Source organism: Eumetopias jubatus, unplaced genomic scaffold (assembly GCF_037043125.1).
Source record: "Eumetopias jubatus isolate StellerSeaLion01/CBP00866 unplaced genomic scaffold, mEumJub1_p1.0 scaffold_7, whole genome shotgun sequence".
Taxonomy (NCBI): Eukaryota; Metazoa; Chordata; class Mammalia; order Carnivora; family Otariidae; genus Eumetopias; species Eumetopias jubatus.
In genome coordinates this window covers 33,595,810-33,618,321 of record NW_028274813.1, presented here as the reverse complement: position 1 = coordinate 33,618,321, position 22,512 = coordinate 33,595,810, and the positions used below count along the sequence as shown (strand labels likewise).

General features: G+C 39.7%; 2 protein-coding genes across 4 annotated transcripts in view; both read left to right on the top strand.

Moving 5' to 3' along the window:
• GARIN2 (golgi associated RAB2 interactor family member 2) overlaps positions 1-13,351 on the top strand; it is a 29,843-nt gene extending 16,492 nt beyond the window's left edge. Inside the window, exon 6 of the mRNA XM_088025161.1 lies at positions 13,204-13,351. Within this exon, the coding sequence (XP_087881287.1) occupies positions 13,204-13,351 (148 nt within the window). The remainder of the gene's footprint in view (positions 1-13,203) is intronic.
• A 268-nt stretch (positions 13,352-13,619) lies between these two features.
• The window catches only part of PALS1 (protein associated with LIN7 1, MAGUK p55 family member), a 78,106-nt gene continuing 69,213 nt past the window's right edge, over positions 13,620-22,512 (top strand). For 2 of the 3 annotated variants that reach the window (XM_028119159.2, XM_028118976.2), the window contains exon 1: positions 13,653-13,806. The gene's annotated coding sequence lies outside the window, so the exon portion shown is untranslated. Of the gene's footprint in view, positions 13,807-22,512 lie in introns of all 3 variants that reach the window. The other variant, XM_028119030.2, reaches the window with a different exon arrangement.

Genomic DNA, 22,512 nt, shown 5'->3' with positions numbered 1-22,512 from the left:
GCAGAACCCAAATCACAGGGCCTTTACTCCTTGCTGATTTGGAAGGGGAGTGGTGTACAATTACATTTCTTGGTAAATCTAAGATCATCTGACCCCTCTTTTCTTCTTACTTGCATCTTCGGCTTCTGCTTCCTTACCTCTTCCCACGACTCAGGATCTTTTTACTTCTTAACAACAAGTTTTGACATGGGAGTTGTCATATAGGCACCAGTGGACATTGTGTCCCCTTGTTTGCTGCTGACCCACCTCTCAGCTACTGTCTAAGTGGGGGGGGGGGGTGGTGGTGGATGGACCTCAGCTCCAGTCATGTGCATCAGAGAACACATGAAAGGAACAGAGGCGCACATTTCACTGGACTTAAATGAAAAGAAAAAAAATATTTCTATTTTAAAAACCAAGACCACGTGAAGGCAATTCTTAGTCACACTTTCAAGAGTCTTACCAAAAAAAACCAAACAATTTGAAGATAGGTGTTTATATAAGTGGGACTTTTGTCTGTAGACCTTCCCACTGGGCTTAAGGTCCTAAAGTACCTGAAGAACTTCAATGAAATGTGGTTTTTACCTATAGTCCAATCTATAGTACTGAACCTGAGGAGGACACTGTAGGGAAATGCCATTGTAGTTTAGAAGAAAAATACAAAATCTCCTTTGCAGTATATAGAATTTTTACCTATCAATTTCTACTCCAAATTTTATTTCAAAAAGAAATCACAGTAAATTGATAGAAATTCCAGAGATTTCCAACAGGCCAACATTTTTCTCTTTTAAAAGTGAGGATAAATCATGCAGCAGTCTTATCACTAATAGCTAATTACTATGTTAGCATATAATTTGTACAAAAGCATATAACAGCCATTCTGAAGCACTGGTTAGTTAAGCCTTGGGAATTTAAAGTTAATGTAGGATGTTGATAGATTTAGTTTCATTCTATATATGACTGATTCTTTCACCTGTCTTCTGGCACAAACTCAATTTTGTTCAAATGAACAAGCATTTATATTATATTTGAGGCACTGTAGAGAGATTAAAAATAGATAACAGGACATTGCCTGGCCTCAAGACATGGGCACAAATAATATAAAGTGGAATCTTATGGGTGCTTTAATAAAAGAAAGAAGTGGAGAACCTAGTTTTGGCTCGAGAGAAAATCATGAAAGATTTATGAAGGAAGGGGGCAGTCTTTGAGTTAGGGAAGGGGAAATAAGAATATCCTGGATCTAGGGTATAGTGTGAGCGAAATCAAAGAATGGGACAGTGCTAGGCTTAATCCCATTTAGGAACAGTGAGAGATGGAGCTGGAAAGCAAAGCAGGGCCAGATTACGGAAGTCTCGGGCCATGCTGGGGAGTTTGGATAGTACAGTTTGGTAACTAAGGAGGAGCCACTGAAAACCAGAACTAACAAAATTAGTGATGTATTTGGGAATGATTACTCCGACTGCGATCTCTAAGAGAGCTAGAGGAGGCTACAGATAGGAAGTCATTAGAATAGTCCAGGGTGGGGGCGCCTGGGTGGCTCAGTCGTTCTGCCTTCGGCTCAGGTCCTGATCCCAGGGTCCTGGGATCGAGCCCTGCATCGGGCTCCCTGCTCTGCAGGAAGCCTGCTTCTCCCTCTCCCTCTATTTCGCCCCCTGCTCATGCTCTCTCTCTCTCTCTCTGTGTCTCAAATGAATAAATAAAATCTTTAAAAAAATAAATAAAAGAATAGTCCAGGATGAAAGGTGCCCAAGTCATTAACCCGGTGAAGAGAAATCAGAGGGCAACAAGGACTTGAATACGTAGTTAACAAGACTCATTGACTGACTACCAGTGGGGACAAGAGACAAAAAACAAAGCAAAACTAACCAGACGATGACAGAGTTTGGGAGACAACATAGCTAGGAGGTAATGAGTCCATGACGCAAGCTGGGAAAATGAATTCCAGGAAATCTGCAAGGAAACGATGAAGAAACCAGCTTTTAAATACTGCACCTAGAATGAAAAGTCCCAGGTTTGAGTTCTAAATTGCACTTCCTCTGTTCCACGGATATGTCATTTAAAGTCTCTGGACCTCAAGCTTCTTCAACTATCAAATATATGTGCATATGGGTGAGGAATTGAAGCAGGCGTGTTTGGTGTCTCAAGGCCCTTTCAGCTGCTATGATGTCATAAGCTGATGGGCCTGGTGGCCCATCTTTATAAATTCAGCAACAGCTTGAATGGGGCTCTGGAAATCAGGAGCTCAGCAAAGATACAGCCATCATGCAGCCGAGTTCCACTCTCAGCTTGTTAAATCACAAGGGTGGTACAATATACAAATTTGGCTTGCAGTTGTCACAAAGTATTAATTATTTTCCCCGTTTGTTTTCTTTCACATACTTTCTCATTCTTCCCACTTCTCTCTCTGTCTTCCCATGTTTTCTGACTTAGGCTTACATAGTTTTTCCATTTTCCCTCTGATTGGCATTTCCTTCCCCGTTTCCACACTCCTCTGAATCACTTTTCCCCCCTTTGGTACTTACTCACATTTTACACTTCTTACCCCAAGAAGAGCAAAGATTAGAATCTTAGTCCCTTGTCCCATTGAATTTAGACTGAATGTAGATGAAAAATGAGTCGATGAATCTGATTTCTATTCTAGGCAGCAGAAACTAGGAACTGCTCCCCACTGCAATTAAACAAAACCCTGGTCAAGTTCACGTTCACCCAACTCCGGGACCATACTGCCTGGGGACCATAGTCTCTTATTCATGTCTCAAACCTCTCAGCAGTGTGACACTCTCCTCCTTTCTGAGTAAGGCTTGGTAAAGTGGCACTTCACATGTACTGTTTTTATAACAAGTCTACAGGGCAGAGCCCAGACGGACACTGTCTCTCTGGATCTGGGTCCATCTCTCCCTTTTCTTAGCTTTTAATTTCTTATCTATCTAGGTTTTACTGTCCTTAGCTCTGCTGATCTCTTTATGGGGAGCCCAAACTTGGACTTACCTATGGTCCTACGGGATTTTCCCAGGATGGTAGGCAATTAGACAAAGGATAGAGAGCTAAGAAGGAAGAGAGGGGAAAATTGCTTACGAAATCCTGGGCATGTCCCCTTCATCCAAACCCATCTTTCTTTTCCACCTTCCTCTGAACTATTGCAAATCAAATTCCTTGCAATCCTAAGCAGCCAGGTTCAGTCTCTACTTATGAAACCCGGTCTAAAAAGAGAAAGGGTGGGAGGACCCTAAAAGAGAAGCTGTTTGTGAAATTTAACAATGGGCTCCATTGGAAAGAATAAAGGCATTTTTTAATTTAAGACCAAATTAAGTTGTCTCTCCTTCTGTGCTTTTTTTCTCTCCTGCTTCTGGCTTTCTTTTTTCTTCCTCACTTCCCTCTCTCTCTTCCACTTTTCCCACTATTTTTCTTTTGCCCTCTGGCTCCCTCCCCTCATGTCAAATCTACTTCCCTCAATCTCATGCCTCATCTGTCTCCCCTTTTCTCAGGGGAATGGATGTGAGGAAAGGAAAGTAAAACAGAAAAAGAAAAGGCCAATGGAAAAAACATGTAAGACAACCAAAAGGTAATTTTTTTTACAAGTATAAGTCGCTATAGCTATAAAGGACAGATGTGACACTTGCACAAAAAGTTGTCAACAAATTGACTCTTTGAACATGGAATCTTATTACTTCTATTGTAGTAACAATAGAGGTGGAATGGGATGTTGAAAGTTTGTTGTGGTTTCCACCCTAGAATTCTTCAAGGGTCAAAATGTAATGTCAGCACATGGATTAGAGGGAGTGTCAGGTGAGGCACCTGAAGAGAATTGCTTGCTGCTGCTTTGACACGTGATTCGGTCATTCTCATTCCTACTCTTCCTGTTTGCTCCCTCCTCATACTCTTGGCAGGAACCACTTGGCCATACCTCGTCAGGGCTCCGCTATTGGAACTGAGGTGCCCACCCTTCTGTGTCACTCTGCCACCAAAGTCAGCTTAGCACTTGGGCACTTATTTTGTTAACAGGAACTCACCCAGATGCACACCATGGGCCAGAGGTATTGCGCCAGAGGAAGACAGAGTGGCCAAAAGATAACAAAAGTCCATGCACGATAATCCCCTGGTCTCTCCACACACTCCTCAGTCTGTGCCTGTTCTTTTGTCATTTCTTTCCCTCTCCCCCCAATAATATTGTCCCGTGGTGGTGGTGGACAGTGACAGAGTGGCACTCAGGGTAATGCGTGCTGGGACCTCCGTCCACCTAGGCAAGTCCCAAGTCCTGTCATTTCTCAATATATTACAGAATTTAGAAAGAGAAATTCATTAGAAGAGAGCTCAATATTCTACAATGATTTCATCCTTTGATGGATATATTATTCTATAACAATGAAATATCAAATATTAGGGTTTTATTAAGAGAGTGGCAAATGCAAAGAAAAGCAGAAATAATAATATACCTACCATATTTAAATCTTGGCTTCTGAAATTTAAAAAGTGGCTCCCAAATATTTAAATTGTGAATTGCCAATATATAAGAAAAAGTAGGTAGTTTTTTTTTAATGGTGAAAAAATTTTGTTACTGACAAAGGCTTCATATTATCACAACTGAAATGTGAAAGTTACTTGGCCCCTTATTTACAATGAGCATATATCATGTGTATGTAAATATATACATATGGCTTATTTTGGGATGCAGTTTAGGACAGATTAAGGACTTGTAAATAATTCAGTGACCCATCTATAAATTTTAAAGACTAAAAGCCCATAATTTTAATCTTGACATCTTGATTCATTAGATTCTTACATGGGTAGAAATGGCTTTTATTTATCTTTTAAGATTGTATTTATTTGAGAGAGAGTGCGCACATGAGGAGGGGGAGGAGCAGAGGCAGAGGGAGAAGCAGACTCCCCACTGAGCAGGGAGCCTGATGCAGGCCTGAATCCAAGGACCTGGAGACCATGACCAGAGCCCAAGGCAGATGCCCAACCTACTGAGCAAGCCAGGTACCCCAGAAATAACTTTTAAAAACAAAAATTTTAAGAAATTAAGGAGGTTTCTTTAACATCACTTCAACCTCTAGATTTCAAAAATGAGATCTTATCTGTCCAGAGGATCTTTATTGTTAGATTAAGAAGAGAAACTATATTAAAAAATGCAATTTTGCTTATTTCGATCACTTATTTTACTCATATTTAATTTTTTAATGTTTTATACTTAACAATAATAACTTTTAAAATGTGCTGTATTTTAGACCTTTGAATTGAAGTGACTTTTCCATCTTTTTTTTTTTGTCAGATAAATACAAACTACTAAACTAAAACACAAGCATGGCTCAAGAAATAACTACCAACACAAGAGAAGAACCAAGCAGTGTCTTCCATGTGGCAGAAATAAAGGCTACTACTAATCAATCATTGAGCATTTAAATTCATGCCAATCTAACTTCTTAAATCTTGGTTATTATAATTGTGGATATCAATTTTAAAGGAAGGTAGAGAAATAGAACTATTAAGGTTTTCAATTCATAAACTCAATTTTTTCTGTAGGGCTTCTTTTCTTTGGGGTTGTTGGATAAATTTGTTGCTCTTTTTGGTTTCACTTTCCTCACTTGGACATTAGCCCAACGCTGTGTTGTTTCTACCATTAAGCACTATGAGGTTCTTGAAGGCGGGGACCATGTTCTTTCTGTCTCTGGGTTTTAAATGTTGAACATCTGGCCTGAGAGACAGTATTTGCTGAATCAATGAATGCCACTTCCAAACAGGTTTTTAAAAACTTCCATTCCTTTAAATATAGAAAAAGAACTATAGACAGTCCCCATCCAAAGAATAATTTGGATTTTTAAAAGCCACTACTTAGTCCTTTTCAAAACACTGCCAGTCATTCTCCCATGGGCTTTGCATGCCTTCTCCATCTTCACAACAATCTGAGGGTTATTATTATTTTCCTGTTTTATGGACAGATGGTGAAAGTGGAGCTTACAGAGGTTATTTGTTCAAAATCATGCAACCAGGGAAAAAAGATATCTATCTATCTATCTCAGATTTCACACGAATAGCATATAGTACTGGTATTTCTTTTTTTTTTAATCTTTCTTTTCTCTACTTCTTTTTTTTAAGATTTTTTATTTATTTATTTGAGAGAGAGAATGAGAGAGAGAGCACATGAGAGGGGGGAGGGTCAGAGGGAGAAGCAGACTCCTTGCTGAGCAGGGAGCCCGATGTGGGACTTGATCCTGGGACTCCAGGATCATGACCTGAGCCAAAGGCAGTCGCTTAACCAACTGAGCCACCCAGGCGCCCAGTACTGGTATTTCTACTGTCACATGAGTTGCAACAAGGAATACATCTCACCTCTCCATCTCCTCCTTCTTGTCCCACAGACAAACCTCTAGAAATATATGGTCCAATATGGTAGCAACTGGGTATATGTAGCCAGTGAGCACTTGAAATGTGGCTAGTGCCACTGAGAAACTGAATTTTAAATTTCTTTTAATTTAATTTAATTTTAAAGATTTATTTATTTATTTGAGAGAACGAGAATGAGAGAGAGAGAGAGTACATGAGAGAGGGGAGGGTCAGAGGGAGAAGCAGACTCCTTGCTGAGCAGGGAGCCCAATGGGGGACTCAATCCCGGGACTCCAGGATCATGACTTGAGCTGAAGGCAGTCGCTCAACCAACTGAGCCACCCAGGCGCCCCTCTTTTAATTTTAATTGATTTAAATTTTAATTTAAAAACTGAAGCAGTGTAGAATATTTTTTGCATTAAACTTAAATGTGTTGTTTTGGTAAGACTACATTTTTTTCACTTCAACTGCTGAAAATTTAGCATCTGAATTGAGATATACTTTTAGTATAAAATACACAGCAGATTTTGAAGAGTTAGTATGAAAAAAATAAAATATCTCAATAATTATATTGATTATGTGTTTAAATTACAATATTTTAGATGTATCAAGTTAAAATTTATAAATGTATTTCATCTGTTTCCTTTTACTTTCTTAACTAGCTGCGAAATAAGATCTCACAAAATTACATATGTGACTCACATTATATTTCTGTTAGACAGGAAAATCCTCTACCCATTCCCCTTGGCCCACAGCCCCAAGGAATTCCTCCTTCTCCTTTCTTTGCTCCAAAGATGAAAAGGACTTCTTTCCCATTTCCACAATCAAGAGTGAAGTAGTTTTCCATGCAACCACTATGGGATCACCATTAGGGCCACTTTTAAGTTATGATTATATATAAACTAACAGTTTCTAATCTGGAGGTGGCTGTCTTACAACAGAAAATATTTCCTTGAGAGAGATTATCTGGAACAAATTGATTCTGTGGTGAAGAAAGTCACAACTAAGACTATTATGACCTAGTAACAGAGTCCTTCAAGAGGCAGTACCAGACCACCACAAGTGTAGGGGACGATGTGGAACAACTTGATCTTTCATACATGATGGTCCCTGTACAACCCTTTTGGAAAACAGGAAGTTTCTTATAAAGTTAAGACATCATATCATATGACCAAACAATTCTACTCTAGGTATTTACTCAGGAAAAATTAAAACATGTTCATAAGACATATGTTCAAAACAAGACTTGTACACAAATGGTTATAGGAGTTTTGTTCATAATAGCCCAAATCTGGAAACACCCTGAATGCCCAGCAACAGGTGAATGTTTCAACAAGCTGTGGTATATTCATACAGTATACATGTAGTCTATTCATACTACCTACCAACAACAGAAAACAAATAATGCAACAAAAACATGAGTGAATCTTAGAAACATCCCATTGAGGGAAAGAAATCAGATATAAAACAAAAACATGCAGGGTGCCTGGCCGGCTCACTCAGTAGAGCATGGGACTCTTGATCTCCAGGTCATGAGTTCAAGCCCCATACTGGATGTAAATACATCCTACATGATTTCATTTAAATGAATCACTTTCCATGTACCACTTTGCATTTAATTCCCTCCAGCCCAGCCTTACCCCATACGACCACTGCTCTGATTTGTCTTTATAAACTGATTTTTGCCTTCTAAAGATTAGGACTTTTCCACGAGAAAAAAAGTTTGTAAGTCCCAGATGTCTGTTTCTACTGAGCTTTTGCAAATTCCTAATTAGAACTATCTCCTTTATCTGATCTGTAATTTCCATTGGAAACTCCGTTCCTGACTGACTTCCCTGACCCTGTCTCATGGCCGGGATATGTATGCTTTGAACTGACACATCCATTAAAGGGTCACACATATAATAGTAATCTATTAGAAATTAGAAACAAGATATCTAAGCTTGTCAGAGACTCATGGAAGTTCAGGAATAAAATATAAGAGCAATGGATTTTGACTTTTGAAGGAACTCTCTGCTTTCTAATTCTCAGCTGTATTAATTAAATGAGGGATTATTATAGTAGCTGGAATGAACCATGAAGCATGGAAAGGAGGTGGTAATGAGCAAGAAGTTTTCTTTTCCCTTTTCTCTTTGCATTTGCCATGCTCTCTTCCTCCTTCCCCACCCAGACCACCACTTAGGAACAAAAACAGTCATCTTTAGGCAGAAGTTATTCCTAAGACAGGCCACTTACAGGCCAAACATTTGACAAAACTGAAGTTTTTCTTTGACCTTTTCTCATCCCTATTCCACTTATGTCTATTTCTTTCATTAAGTCATTTTTCAACAAATATTTACTGAGTACCATCTATATGTCAGATACTGTTTTAGATGCTGGGAAATCGTAAAAATAAGTAGTGATGAATAAAATAGACAAAGTCCTTGCCCTCATGGAGTTTACATTCTACTTTGGGGAGAGAGATAATAAATATACAATATGTCAGATGGTGAATAATTACAATGAAAAATAAAGTTGGGGAAGAGAGGTAAGGAGTGCTAGGAGGTAGGGCATGAGAGCTAATGGGTGATGATGATAAGATAACATTTGAAATGAGACCTATAGGAAGTGAGGGAAAGTAGGCATGTGGAGATTGGATATTTCAGGTATAAGAAACAGTGAATGCAGAGGCTTCGAGGCAGAAGCTGTTGGAATATATAAAGAACAGCAAAAGCACCAGTGTGGCTGGTATGAAATGAGAAAGGGAAAGAGTAGTTAAGAGTTGAGGTCAGGGAGGTCATGTTGGACTATACACTATTGAACACAACAGTGATTTGATTTCACCTTTATTTTAGCAGAATCACTCTGGCTGTAGTATTAAGAGAAAACATGGGTGGGAAAGAGCCTATGGCAGTAATCCAGGCAAAAGATGATAATGTCTTTGAGTAGGGTGGTAGCAGTGGGGTTGGCGAGAAGTGGTTAGATTCTGGGTATGTTTTAAAGGTAGAAATAAAAGGATGTGCTGTGTGAAAGAAAGCCTGAACAACTGAAATAGGTAGCATCACCATATACTGAAATGAAGAAAATTGGACAAAAAAAAGTTCTGATGTGTTAAATTTGTAAAGTTCATTAGAAATCCTAATGGAAATATTGAGTCAGCAGTTAACTATATGATTCTGGAGTTTGAGGCAGAAGTTCAGGCTAGAGATCAGTTTAAAGTTGACAGTGTATAGATGGAATTTAAAGCCACAAACTCAGATGAAATCATGCAGGGAGCGAATGATAAAGAACACGATAAAAATAAGAAAAAAAATAAGGACAAGTCAGGTGCCTGGGTGGCTCAGTTGGTGAAGCATCTGCCTTCGGCTCAGGTCACGATCCCAGAGTCCTGGGATGGAGTCCCGCATCAGGCTCCCTGCTCAGCGGGGAGTCTGCTTGTCTCTTTCCCTCTGCCCCTCCCCCCTACTTGTGCTTGCTCTCTCTCTCTCTTTCAAATAAATAAAATCTTTTTAAAAATAAGGACAATTTGTTAATGCAGACAGTGCAGGGCACTGTTTTAAGCACTTTACATATATATTTCATTTCATCTTCACAACCACTGTGGGAGGTAGCAACTTTCATTATCCTCAATTTATAAATTAGGAAACTGAATCTCAGAGAAATTAAGTGATCTCCTTTTGATCAAATGGCCCCAAATGGTAGAGCGGGGATTCAAAGCCAGGCAGAGAGTAAATATTGACTGTTAGAGTTCTGGGACACTCCAATTGTTTTAATTCACATGTTTTAATTCCTTACAGCACAGTGCTTAGCACATAGAAAATACTCAGTATATATTTTTTTAATTAATGGGTGAAAAGTTATTTGAGTTGAATGATACTGACCTGTACAAAATGATACTGCTTCTAACCTTAGACAGTGGGACCTCCCATTCCATATAGTAATAACTGCATAATGTCCTTAGCTTAGAGACAATTTTTTTAGCTAGGATTTAGGAAAGGTTAAGAAATACTATAACACATCAAAATAATAACTAAACCCAGTGAAATTCGAAAAGTTCACGGTTTGTTGGTTTGCCTTTTTTATATATTTAACACTTTTTAAGATACGTAGTTAATAACTAATAAACCTACTGTTTGTTTCATAACTTCTCTTATATATGAATTAGTGAGTATTCTTTTTTTTTTAAGATTTTATTTATTTATTTCAGAGAGAGACACAGCGAGAGAGGGAACACAAAAATGGGGAGTCAGGGAGGGAGGAAGCAGGCTTCCCGCAGAGCAGGAAGCCCGATGCAGGGCTCGATCCTAGCACCCTGGGATCATGACCTGAGCCGAAGGCAGATGCTTAACAACTGAGCCACCCAGGCTCCCCTGAATTAGTGAGTATTCTAATTTACATTCTTTTTTTTAGATTTACTTTTTTTAAGATTTTATTTATTTGGCAGAGAGAGAGAAAGAGAGCACAACTAGGCAGAATGACAGGCAGAGGGAGAGGGAGAAGCAGGCTCCCTGCTGAGCAGGGAGCCTGATGCACGGCTCCATTCCAGGACCCTGGGATCACGACCCTAGCTGAAAGCAGCCGCTTAACCGACTGAGCCACCTAGGTGCCCCCTTGATTTTTTTTTATTTTTAAGTAATCTCTACACTCAATTTGGGGCTCGAACTCACAATCCAAAGATCAAAAGTCTTATGGTCTTCTGATTGAACCAGCCAGGCTCCCCCCCTTTTTTTTTTAATTTTATTTATTTGACAGAGAGATAGAGAGCACAAGTAGGCAGAGTGGCAGGCAGAGGGAGAGGGAGAAACAGGCTCTCTGCTGAGCAGGGAGCCGGACGTGGGGCTCAATCCCAGGACCCTAGGATCATGACCTGAGCCGAAGGCAGCCGCTTAACCAACTGAGCCACCCAGGTGCCCCAGGCTCCCCTTTTTTAATTTACATTAGTTCTGATCATCTGGTTCATACAATTATAAGAGAGTAGTCTGCTAATTCAGTTATGGAAACTTGGCTTTCACTAGTACATAGAAGTGATAAAACCGAAGGGATATAATCAATAGCTTTAGTTTAGGATTTCACATATAATGGTGAGTGGTAGAATCTTGAAAACTGAGATTTCAGACCTGTTGCAAATGGCTGAAATGAAATGTTAATGTATTTCCCCAAGCCTTGAATGAAATAAATGTTATAACATTATATTATATAAGCATATAATAGAGACTGTTGGCAAACAATGGATTCAAGCAGATGCCAAAATGAGGAAGGCAGAAGGGTATTTAACTATGGGTACTCTCCACTATACACTTGACTTTATAGTTTGGCTTTTACTACTCACCCAAAATACTTAGTTACAAATTTGCCAGAGTGACTCAGTGGGTGAACTGCCTTGTGCCAAGAATGAATAACTCTTTGGAGGCTTTAAACCCACAGAATACGATTTCATTCTGTTTGAGGATGAATATTATATTTTCTTAACCCCCTAAGCTTTCCATGTCAGAGTCCATATGCAGAGGCTATCAGAATCTTAAAACTAGAAAATAAACAAACAACAGAAACAAAAACAAAAATAAACAGTAGTTAACTCATTATATTACAGATGAGAAAATTTAGGCCCAAAACCTGTCATGCATCCCAGTAGTTATCAACAGATCACAGAACTAGTAATCATCAAAACTGTAACTCAAATCTAATCACCTTGCCTCCAGTTTCTATACCTTCCACTCTTCCAGGTATCCTTCATTTTTTGCACATGAAGCCAGTAATTTGAATGATTTGGGGATTCTGGGAATGTCTCTATTTAGCAGAGAATAAATTTTCTATCTGCCATTGAGCCTACCCTCTTTTAAAATGAAAATACCTTTAGGAATTAAAAATACTATTTGTGTAGCACTTTACAAAGGCATTTCCACATATTTTGAGATCAGTAGCTGCTATCTCATACAGATAGTGATCATCATTTTATTAGGGTGGGGTCCTGTGACAGAGGAGTCCAAGCCGCTAGAGAAGCAAGTCTAGGTAGCTGGAGGGTTCATTTGGGTGGGGGTGTTTTGCAAAACTGCTTTGGGCCAGGCAATTGGAAGGTATGGATAAAGAGAGATTATCTTTCTCAAGAGGCCATTTCTTTGAACAGGTAGGTCAGTGGTTCTTTTTTCTTCCCCCCAAGACTTTATTTGAAAGAGCACAAGCAGAGGGAGCAGCAAGCAGAGGAGAGGGAGAAGCAGGCTCCCTGCTGGGCAGCCCCGAAGAGATGCCGGGCTCTATCCCAGGACTCTGGGATCAAGACCTGAGCTGAAGGCAGACGCTTCACCGACTGAGCCCCAGGTCAGTGGTTCTTAACTGGAGGTGATTTTGCCACAGGGAACCTTTACTGTCGTCTAGACACATTTTGATGGTGACCAATGGGGGTAGTGGTGCCACTGTTATCCAGCAAGTAGAGACCATGGATGCTGCTGAATATCCTACAACGCACAGGCCAGCCCCCACACAAATTATCTGGCCCAAATGTCGATAGCGCTAAGACTGAGAAACCCTGTGCTAAAGAAAAACTCGTGGAGGAGCTAGAGGAAGCTTCTTGAATTATTACTTATTTTACGCATTTAAGAGAAAATAGGTCACATACACACAACTGTTTTTTCTTTTTGGATGTAGCTAACAGTTTCTAAGGAATCTTGAAGACTTTATCTAGATTTCCTTGCACTGCTTATGGGTTGGCCCAGGTCATTAGGTGCATTCACTCGAGTTTTGTGCAACTGCTCTGGCCCTTGGCATCCTTCCTTTCTGGTTTCCAGAACTCGGTCCTAGCTGCCAGCTTTTGGGCGTCTTCTGCGGTAGCAGAGAATTCTCTGGGGACGTTACACATATCCAGGTGTTTAAGTTTGTCATGGCTCTTTTTTAAACAAATGTTAGATTGTGTGACGTGCCTCACAGGACCCAGGAGTCGCCTCCAGGGAAATCAGATTTTCTTCAGGAGCTGACGGACCTCCAGGGGTTGGAAGGTCAAGGGCTCTCCCGACAACAGCCCGCGTCAGACTGCGTCTCAGGGAAACCTCACGTCCCCACACAGCCCTTGCGCTGACGAGCACGAAGCACTGCCACCCTTACTTAGAGGTGCGCGAGTGCGCGCGGCCCGCCGCTCGGGGCTGCAGAGCGGGCCAATGAGTGGGCCCTCTCTCCACGCCGGCGCGGGATTGGGCGAACCGCGCCAGCCTCTCGGCCTAGCAGCGGGCGGGGCCCGCCGAGAAGGAACTGGGATAGGCGCGCCCGCTGCGCCAGCGGCCCGGGGGCGCGTGCGCGGTCTCGCGGCGGCCGCGGGGGCCGGTCTCGCGCGGTCTCGAGGTGGAGTGAGTCGCTGGCGGCGGCGACGGCGGCGACTGGCGGTGGGGCGGAGGCGGGGTCTAAGGATTGTGAGGTGGGGAATCGGGAGTTTCTGGATTCTTTATCCGGTATTTTAAGTGCCGCAGGGGAGCTGTCGTTTGTACCGTGTGTGGGAGCGGCCGGGGCGGGAGGATCGGCGGCCGCGGCGGCGCTGAGGTGAGAGGCGGACCAGTGGCGGCTGTTCGTGGAGATCTTAAATCAACAGGTCCCGGGGAGCGCGTCGGGGGGAGGGGCGGCGGGGCTCGTCCCCTCCCCCACCCGCCGCTCTCTCGGCCCGGGAGGGACCCGGGGCTGCTGGGCTGCCTGCCCCGGGCGGCGTGAGCCCAACCTTTGTCCCTCGGGGGGGACGCTGCTCGGCCCTGCCCGCTCCCTCTGCCTTGGCGTGGGACCACCTTGGCGGGGGCTCCAGCCAGCCTGGCTGGGGTTGCCGGGGACACGGCAGGGAGTCCGCTGCCCTCGGCGTCCCCCGTGCCCGGCTTCGCGGCTCCCGGGATTCCCTCTAAGGCCGGGCGGGGGAAATCGGTGGGGCGAACACTTTGCTTTAGAAGACGGAATGTAGTCAGCGTTCCTCTGCCTGACTCAGCTCCTGGTATTCGGTGCTTATTGCGTTCTTTCAACAAATAAACAGTTCCTCCTTCCTTGTGTCCACTTTTAGAGAAAAGCCTAATCTCGTTAATGGTTTCTGATAATTTACTTGAAGTTTGCAAGGTGGACTTTAAAGCCTGTAAATTATTATAACCCTCATTTAATGAAAGACGCTTTAAACAATCTTTGGCGTAAATTATGTAACTTCCTAATAATAGTAACTCACCTTCTGTTTAGTTGCTTGGCTTACAGTAATGTGTACGGAATTTAGGTTTCGGTCGGAAGGTTTTTCTTGGCATTTGGCGCTAAAATTAAAATCTGATAGCTGAGAGGTTTTTAGAAGCATACAGTGTGTGTTTTGTCTCTGTACTCCTTTAGAATTGTGAGAATTTAGATTGGAAATCCTGTAGAACAGGACTTTCGAAATTTTGATTTTCCTGACAAGGTAAAAGGTGTTAATATTTCTGATTTTTCAAAAAAGTAATTTCATGCTTTAATGGTAGTATCCTAATTATGCCTTTGGATTATACCAGAAGTTAATAACCTATTAAATTCTGCAATAGGAACAAATGACATGTGGTTATTGGTGTCTTTGAAGTTTAAGTATTGGTGGTAATGAAATTGTTAAGTAAGCTTTTTTGGATTATGAACTACGGGTTTTTTACTAGTTCCCTGTGGACATGGCATATGAAGTTTTAAAAGGCTCTTTAAACTATCGTAGTAGGCTAAAGCTATTAAATTATAATGTAAGATCTTTACAGATGAAACAGGCAGAAATACGAAAAGCAATTCATTATTTTATCTTTGCTAAAAAGGACCAAGTAAATTTTACCATGTATTTAAATGACTTTTGGCTGGACAGACCAGAACTTGACAAGTAAAGATGTACTCATTAGTAATATTAACTTGTTTTAGAATATTAAAATGGGAGAGTTTTACTTGAGGGTGGCCTGAGTCAGTATGGTGGGTTTAGCTGATAACAGGCTCTTTCTGACTTATGGTCTTGATTAAAAAGTTCAGCACAAACATAAGAAGAAATTTGGCCCATTATATGTATCAGTATACTAAGATGTTCTGTTTCTCTGTTAGTTTCTGATTTCAGGGTGTCTGGGGAAAATTTCTCAACATAACGTTCTTTAGAATATAATTTTGGCTATATATTTACTGAATAATAGAGTTCTTGAGTTAGGAAATAATCTTAGCGTTGTATAGCTTAACCTCTTCATTTTCCAAGAAAAGAAGTGAGGTTTGTAGAGTTAAGTAGTCCACAGTTTGACTGCTTGTTAGTGGCAGAGTTGGAATTAATGCTAGAATACTTGTCTCCAGATTCCAAGTATAGTGCTCTTTTCACTATATACTATTATTAGATAAACAAACCAATAAAGTATTCTTCTCAAACTCCTGTATTTAGCAGGGTTGATTCTTTCCTTTATGCATTTCTCTCTTATTTTAACAACCAGCGACCACCATTAATTCATTCCCCTACAAAAGGGTTGTTTTCAGTTTTTCAAACAGTGTTTAGTGAATATCTTTGTGCATGTCTCCTCAGACATGTGTGAGGGTTTCCTAGAATGTATACCTACCCTAATTGGAATTGCTGAGCCATAGGTTAATGTGCATTGTCAGCTTTACTAGCTGCAGCCAGATTATCCTCTAAAGTTTAACAATTTACATTCCTGCTAACAGTATAGAAATCATCTTTGCTCACACTTGGATTTGTCTGATTGGCATGGCCAGATTTTTAAATTTTTGCCAATCTGATAAATGATGTTTCATTTTCCTTGTTTTAAAAAGATTTTAACTTTATTTTTAATTTACATGAAATGAAGTTTTGTTTTGTTTTTGTACAATTCTTGTTGTACAGTTGTTTTGACAAATGCATAGAGCTGTGTAACTACCAAAATCAGGTATAGGTCCAGCACCTATAAAATTCCCTTAAGCTGCCCTTCTATAATCAACCCTTACCTCACCTGTAATCCTTGGCAATTAATGATCTATTGTCTTTCCCTATAGTCTGTCTTTTCTAAACTATCATATAAGTGGAATCATTCAGTATTTAGCCTTGTGAGTCTGGTTTCTTTCATTTAGCATAATACAGTTGAGTATTTATCCATATTGTGAGTGTATCAGCAGTTCCTTCTGTTTTACTGCTAAATGTAGTATTCCATTGTAGGGATGTACCACAATTTGTTCACCAGTTGAAAGACATTTGAGTTAGTTTTAAAATTTTTAAAAAATTTTTTTAACTCTGAAAAAGTTGCTATAAATCTCTGGGAACAGGTTTTTGTGTGAACGTAAGTCTTCATTTCTGGGTTATATGGTAAATGTATGTTTAACTTTACTTAAAAAATGGTCTGTGGTGGGTAGAATAAAGATATCCAAATCCCTGGAACCTGTGAGTAAATTAGGTTTCAGCAAAGGCAAATTAAAGTTGCAGTGGAATTAAAGTTGCTAATCAACTGACTTTAAAATAGAGAGAGTGGGCGCCTGGGTGGCTCAGTTGGTTGAGCGACTGCCTTCGGCTCAGGTCATGATCCTGGAGTCCCTGGATCAAGTTCCTCATCGGGCTCCCTGCCCAGCGGGGAGTCTGCTTCTCCCTCTGACCCTCCCCCCTCTCATGTGCTTTCTCTCTCATTCTCTCTCTCTCAGATAAATAAATAAAATCTTGAAAAAAAAATAAATAAATAGAGTATGCTGGTTTACCCAGGTGGGTCCAGTGTATCACAAATGTCCTTAAAAGGGAAAAAGAGAAGTAGTAGAGTAAGAAAGAAAAGATCTAACAACAGAAGCCGCTCCAGATTAATGAAGAGTTCTTGGTTTTGAGGATGGAGAGAAGAGCCTTAAGCTACGGCATGTGGTGGTCTCTAGAAGCTGGAAAAGGCTAGGAAATGGATTAATGTTTGGAGCCTCCAAAAGAGAACACAGCTCTGCCAGCATATTGATTTTAGCCCAGGGAGACCTAGGTCATATTTTTTAATGTACAGAATAGTAAAATAATAAACTTGTGTTATTTTTAAACAACCAAGTTTGTGGTAATTTGTTACAACAGCAAATTGTTTTTTCCGAAGAGGCTGAACTGCTTTATATTCCTACCAGCAATGTATGAAGAATGTTCCAGTTATTTTACATCCCCATCACTTTGGTCAGTTTTTTTAGTTTTACATTCTGATAGGTTTGTAGCAGTTTCTCACTGTGGTTTTTATTTGCATTTTCTCATGACTAATGATGTTGAATATCTTTTCATATGTATATCTGCCATCTGTATATCTTCTTTGATGAAGTGAAATCTTTTGTCTATTTTATTTTTTATTATTATTTTTTTAAGAGATTTTATTTATTTATTTGACAGAAACACAGCGAGAGAGGGAACACAAGCAGGGAGAGTGGGAAGGGAGAAGCAGGCTTCCTGCAGAGCAGGGAGCCGATGTGGGGCTCGATCCCAGGACCCTGGGATCAAGACCTGAGCTGAAGGCAGACGCTTAACGACTGAGCCACCCAGGTGCCCCTCTTTTGTTCATTTTAAAATTGGATTTTCTAAATGTTGACTTTTGAGAGTTTTTCATAGTCCATTGTCTGACAGGTGATTGTTACAAAGATTTTCTCCAGTCTGTTGCTTGCTTTTTCCATCCTCTTAACAGTGGCTTTTGAAGTACAGAGGTTTTATATTTTGATGAAGTCCAGAGTATTACCATATTTTTATGGATCTTCTGACATTGTATATAAGCACTTTTTGTCTAATCCAAGGTCACAAAGGTTTCTGCTGTGTTTTCTTTTACAAGTATTATACTTTTATGTTTTATATTTAGATCTGTGTTCCATTTTAAGTAAATTTTTATTATAAAGAGAATTTTGGGTTGAGTTTCATTTATTTGTCCAATTGTTCCATGACCGTTTGTTGAAAAGACTTTCCTTTCTCCATGGAATTGCCTTTGTCTCCTGGTCAAAAACCATTTGACTACATTTTTGTGAGTCTCTTTCTAGACTTTTGTGTTTCATTGATATACTTATCCTTTGCTACTATCAGTGTCTTGATTACTGTAGTTTTAAAATAAGTCTTGAGGGTGCTTGGGTGGCTTTTTTGGTTAAGCGACTGCCTTTGGCTCAGGTCATGATCCTGGAGTCCCAGGATCCAGTCCCACATCGGGCTCCCTGCTCAGCAGGGAGTCTGCTTCTCCCTCTCACCCTCTTCCCTTTCGTGCTCTCTCTCTCTCATTCTCTCTCTCTCAAATAAATAAATAAAATCTTTAAAAAAAAATAAAGTAAGTCTTGAAATCAGGTAATGTGAGTTCCCCAACCTGTGTTCTTTTCAAAAAATTGTTTTAGCTATTTTAGTTCTTTAGCCTTTCCATATAAATTTTAGGATTAGCTTGTTGATATCCACAAAAAAAAAAATCTAGGGTTTTGATTAGGATTGTGCTTAATCTATAGGTCGACTTGAGGATAATTGACATTTTAACAAAATTGAGTTTTCCAATCTACAAACATAGTATTTTCCTCCATTTATTTAGGTCTTTGCTTCCTTTCATGAATGTTTTGTAGTTTTCAGCATACAGATCCTGCAAGTATTTTATTAAATCTATGCCTAAGTATTTCAGGTTTTTTTGGTCCTATTATAAAGGGTCTTTAAAAAAAAACATGGGTTTTGGGGTGCCTGGGTGGCTCAGTCGGTTAAGCATCTGCCTTTGGCTCAGGTCAGGTCCTGGGATGGAGCCCTGCATCCCCACAGAGCAGGGAGCCTGCTTCTCCCTCTCCTGATGCTGCTACCCCTCCTTTTGCGCGTGTGCTCTCTTTCTGTCAAATAAAATCTTAAAAAAAACAAACGTGGGTTTCCAATTGGTCGTTGCTAGTATATTGAATTACAATTGATTTCTTTTGTATTGACTTTGTATCCTCAGTTTTTAGGAAACTCATTTATTAGTTACAGGGTTTTTTTGGGGGGGGTAGATTTCTTAGGATTTTCTAAGTTGACAGTCCTGTTTGTGACTAAAGAACTGTTTCTAATCTGTATACCTTTTCTTTTTCTTGATTTATTGCACTTACTGCACATCTCACATTCTAGTGAGGTGTTTGAATAGGAGTAATGAAAGGGAACATCTTTGTCTTAAGGGGAAAACATTCAAGAGACCCGCTTTGGTGATTTCCCGCTGAGTGGGGCATCTACTTGAGATTCGCTCTTCCTCCCCCCCACCCCCACACTTATTTGCTCACTTCTCTAAAATAAATAAATCTTTTTTAAAAATTATAAATACGATGTTACCTGTAGGCAATTTTGTAGATTCTCTAAATCAGGTTAAGGAAGTTTCTTCCAAGGTATTGCCTAGGATTTTTATCATGAGTAGATGTTGAATTTTGTCAAATGCATTTTCTGCATCTATTGAGGTAATCATGTGGATTTCTTATGTTTAATCTGTTAGTATGGTGACTTACATTGATTAATTTTTGGTTCTAGGAAAGCTCTGTATTTGTTTCAAACAAAATAATTTTGGATTATTCTTTGATTTATATACATTAACATTTATTCTTAAAAATGAAGAAGGAAACCAAATGTAAGATTTTGTGAACTAAAGTGTTTATAAAGTCAGAGGAGTCAAGATGTTCCTTAACAATTATGTAAATTTTACATGTTGGTACAACTTAAGTTTTCTTGATCTGTACTGGAGTTTGTAAACTGTAGTTTACCACTGCAGGATTCCTGTTTAAAATTAATAAATGAAGAAAGAAAATGTTATTTGTATCATTATAATCAAACATTCTTCATGCTGAGTTAATTTAGGAAAGTTATTTAAAGATTTTATTTATTTATTTGACAGAGAGATAGCAAAAGAGAGAGCGTGTGCACCAGCAGAGGGAGAGGGAGAAGGAGAAGCAGGCTCCCTGCTGAGCAAGGAGCCCAAAGCAATGTGAATCAGTGCGGGGCTCTATCCCAGGACCCTGGGATCATGACCTGAGCTGAAGGCAGACTCAACCAACCGACTGAACCAACCAGGCACCCCAGGAAAGTTGTTTATTTAAACAATATATTTATATTTGAATGCTGAAGTATATTTTGAATGAAGATAAAATTATTTAATTGGTTTTTTTACTTGGAATAAAAGCAATGGGAATTTTGAAAAAAACACAACAACAAAAACCCAGGCTGCTTTCTCACACCAGAAAATCAACTGTAGACCTTTGAGAAATTATATATATGTTTGTCTTAGAGTAGAATGAATTCAGTGAATGTATTAAATCAAAAAGTGTGAAGTGAAATATAAATTACTTACTAGAAAAAGCCAGGCTCCCTTTTGCTCTACAGAAGATGTTCATGAAAAATTTGGGTGCATGGTAAAAAAGATGCATGCTCATAACATTTTGAATTGTGAAGTTTTCCTCCATCAATTCGAACTACAGAAGACAGTTTAATTATGAAAATAAGGTTTCAGTAATCTCATAATTAAGCTGTTTAATTTTATCATTTTTATAAGTTTGGACTTACATGATTTAATCAAAATATTCAAGCAATTTTGCCTTTTGTCTCATATAATTTTAAAGATCCTTTATTAGGTTAATAGTTTTCCCAAAAACCCTAAACATTGAAGTTTTGAGGCCTCTGAAGTTCTTGGCATTTTTGATCCTTTTAGGCAGGGGTTAACAACTTTCTGTAAAGGGCCAGATAGTAAATATTTATGCTTTGGGGTCCATATCATTTCTGTTGCAAGTACTCAACTCTGCTGTGACAGTGCAAAAGCAACCAAAGAAGTGAATGAATATTCCAATAAAACTTTATAAAAACAGCGTGTGCCTGATTTGACCTATGGGCTTAGTTTGCCTACTTTTGTTTTAGGCAAAAAGTCAGCAGGAGAAATGAAAATAATTATAGTAATCTAGTGGAAAGAACCTTAGGATCAGCTGAATTGGGAAAGTGAGTCCATTCTGTAATTTCCAGCCAAGCTGTTTCCTCATCTATAACATGTAGCCACCTCAGAAGATGATTGAAAAGATTAAAATAAGGTATGGAAGGCACAGAGCGAAATTTTCTGGCACATAGTAGATACTTAATATTTGCTTCTCTTCATCCAGTTTTATTACTGCACAATGCTTTGTGACAAATCGACAGATATGAAATAATTAAGGAGATTCAGGGTTTTTACAGTTTGTAGTATATCTAAATAGTTATTCCAAATATTAGAAATTATTAAAAAAGAATTATAAATAATTGTGTTTGTATTTATAGCTAAATTGTGTTAAATTATGGGGTTTTTTTATTTAAGTTATAACTGCTTGGCTTCACAATAGTATCAAACTTCACATCAAAAAATTGAGAATTTGTGTTGAAATATAATTTCATATTTTGAAGGTTTTACATTGTCACAGAAAATGTTGATAATGTCACTTAAAATGCATTAATTTGGGGACATCTGGGTGGCTCAGTGGGTTAGCGTCCAACTCTTGATTTCTGCTCAGGTCATGATCTCAGGGTGGTGGGATCCATTTGGGGCCCAGTGCTCTGCAGAGTCTGCTGTCCCTTTCCCTCCCTTTTGCCCCTCCCACTGCTCTCACGTGCGCACTCTCTTGCGCTCTCTCAAATAAATAAGTAAAAATCTTTTTTAAAAATGCATTACTTTGATTTGACCTAAGAAGTAGGCTTTCAGTATTTTGCTTATATGCTTCAGAAGTTCATTTAACACTGCATTCATTTAAGGTGCCTGGGTGGCTCAGTGCATTAAGCATCTGCCTTCTGCTCAGGTCATGATCCCAGGTTCCTGCGACCGAGCCCTGCATCAGGCCCCCTGCTCGTGGGGAACCTGCTTCTTCCTCACCTCCTCACTCATGCTCTCTGTATCTCTCTTTCTCTCAGATTCTCAAATAAATAAATAAAATCTTAAAAAGCAGTTTAAAATAATTGCCTCAGGGTGCCTGGGTGGCTCAGTCGTTAGTTGTTTGCCTTTGGCTCAGGTCATGAAGGGGGGGGGGGGTTGGTCCTGGGATCAAGCCCCGCATAGAGCTCCCTGCTCTGCAGGAAGCCTGCTTCTCCCAATCCCCCTGCTTGTGCTCCCTCTCTCACTGTCCTTCTGTCAAATAAATAAATAAAAATCTTAAAAAAAAATAAAATAATTGCCTCCTATGAGTGCACTCTGCTGGAAATTGTATAAATTCCACTTTATTAATACTGGACTAGCACATTTAACTACTGTTAATGTTTTGCGAATCTGATGGTTCTTTGGACCCTCTGAAACACACAGTGTTGTGTATATGGTATCAGGGGATTCATGGAAATTAGGTTGTGAACCCCAGTTT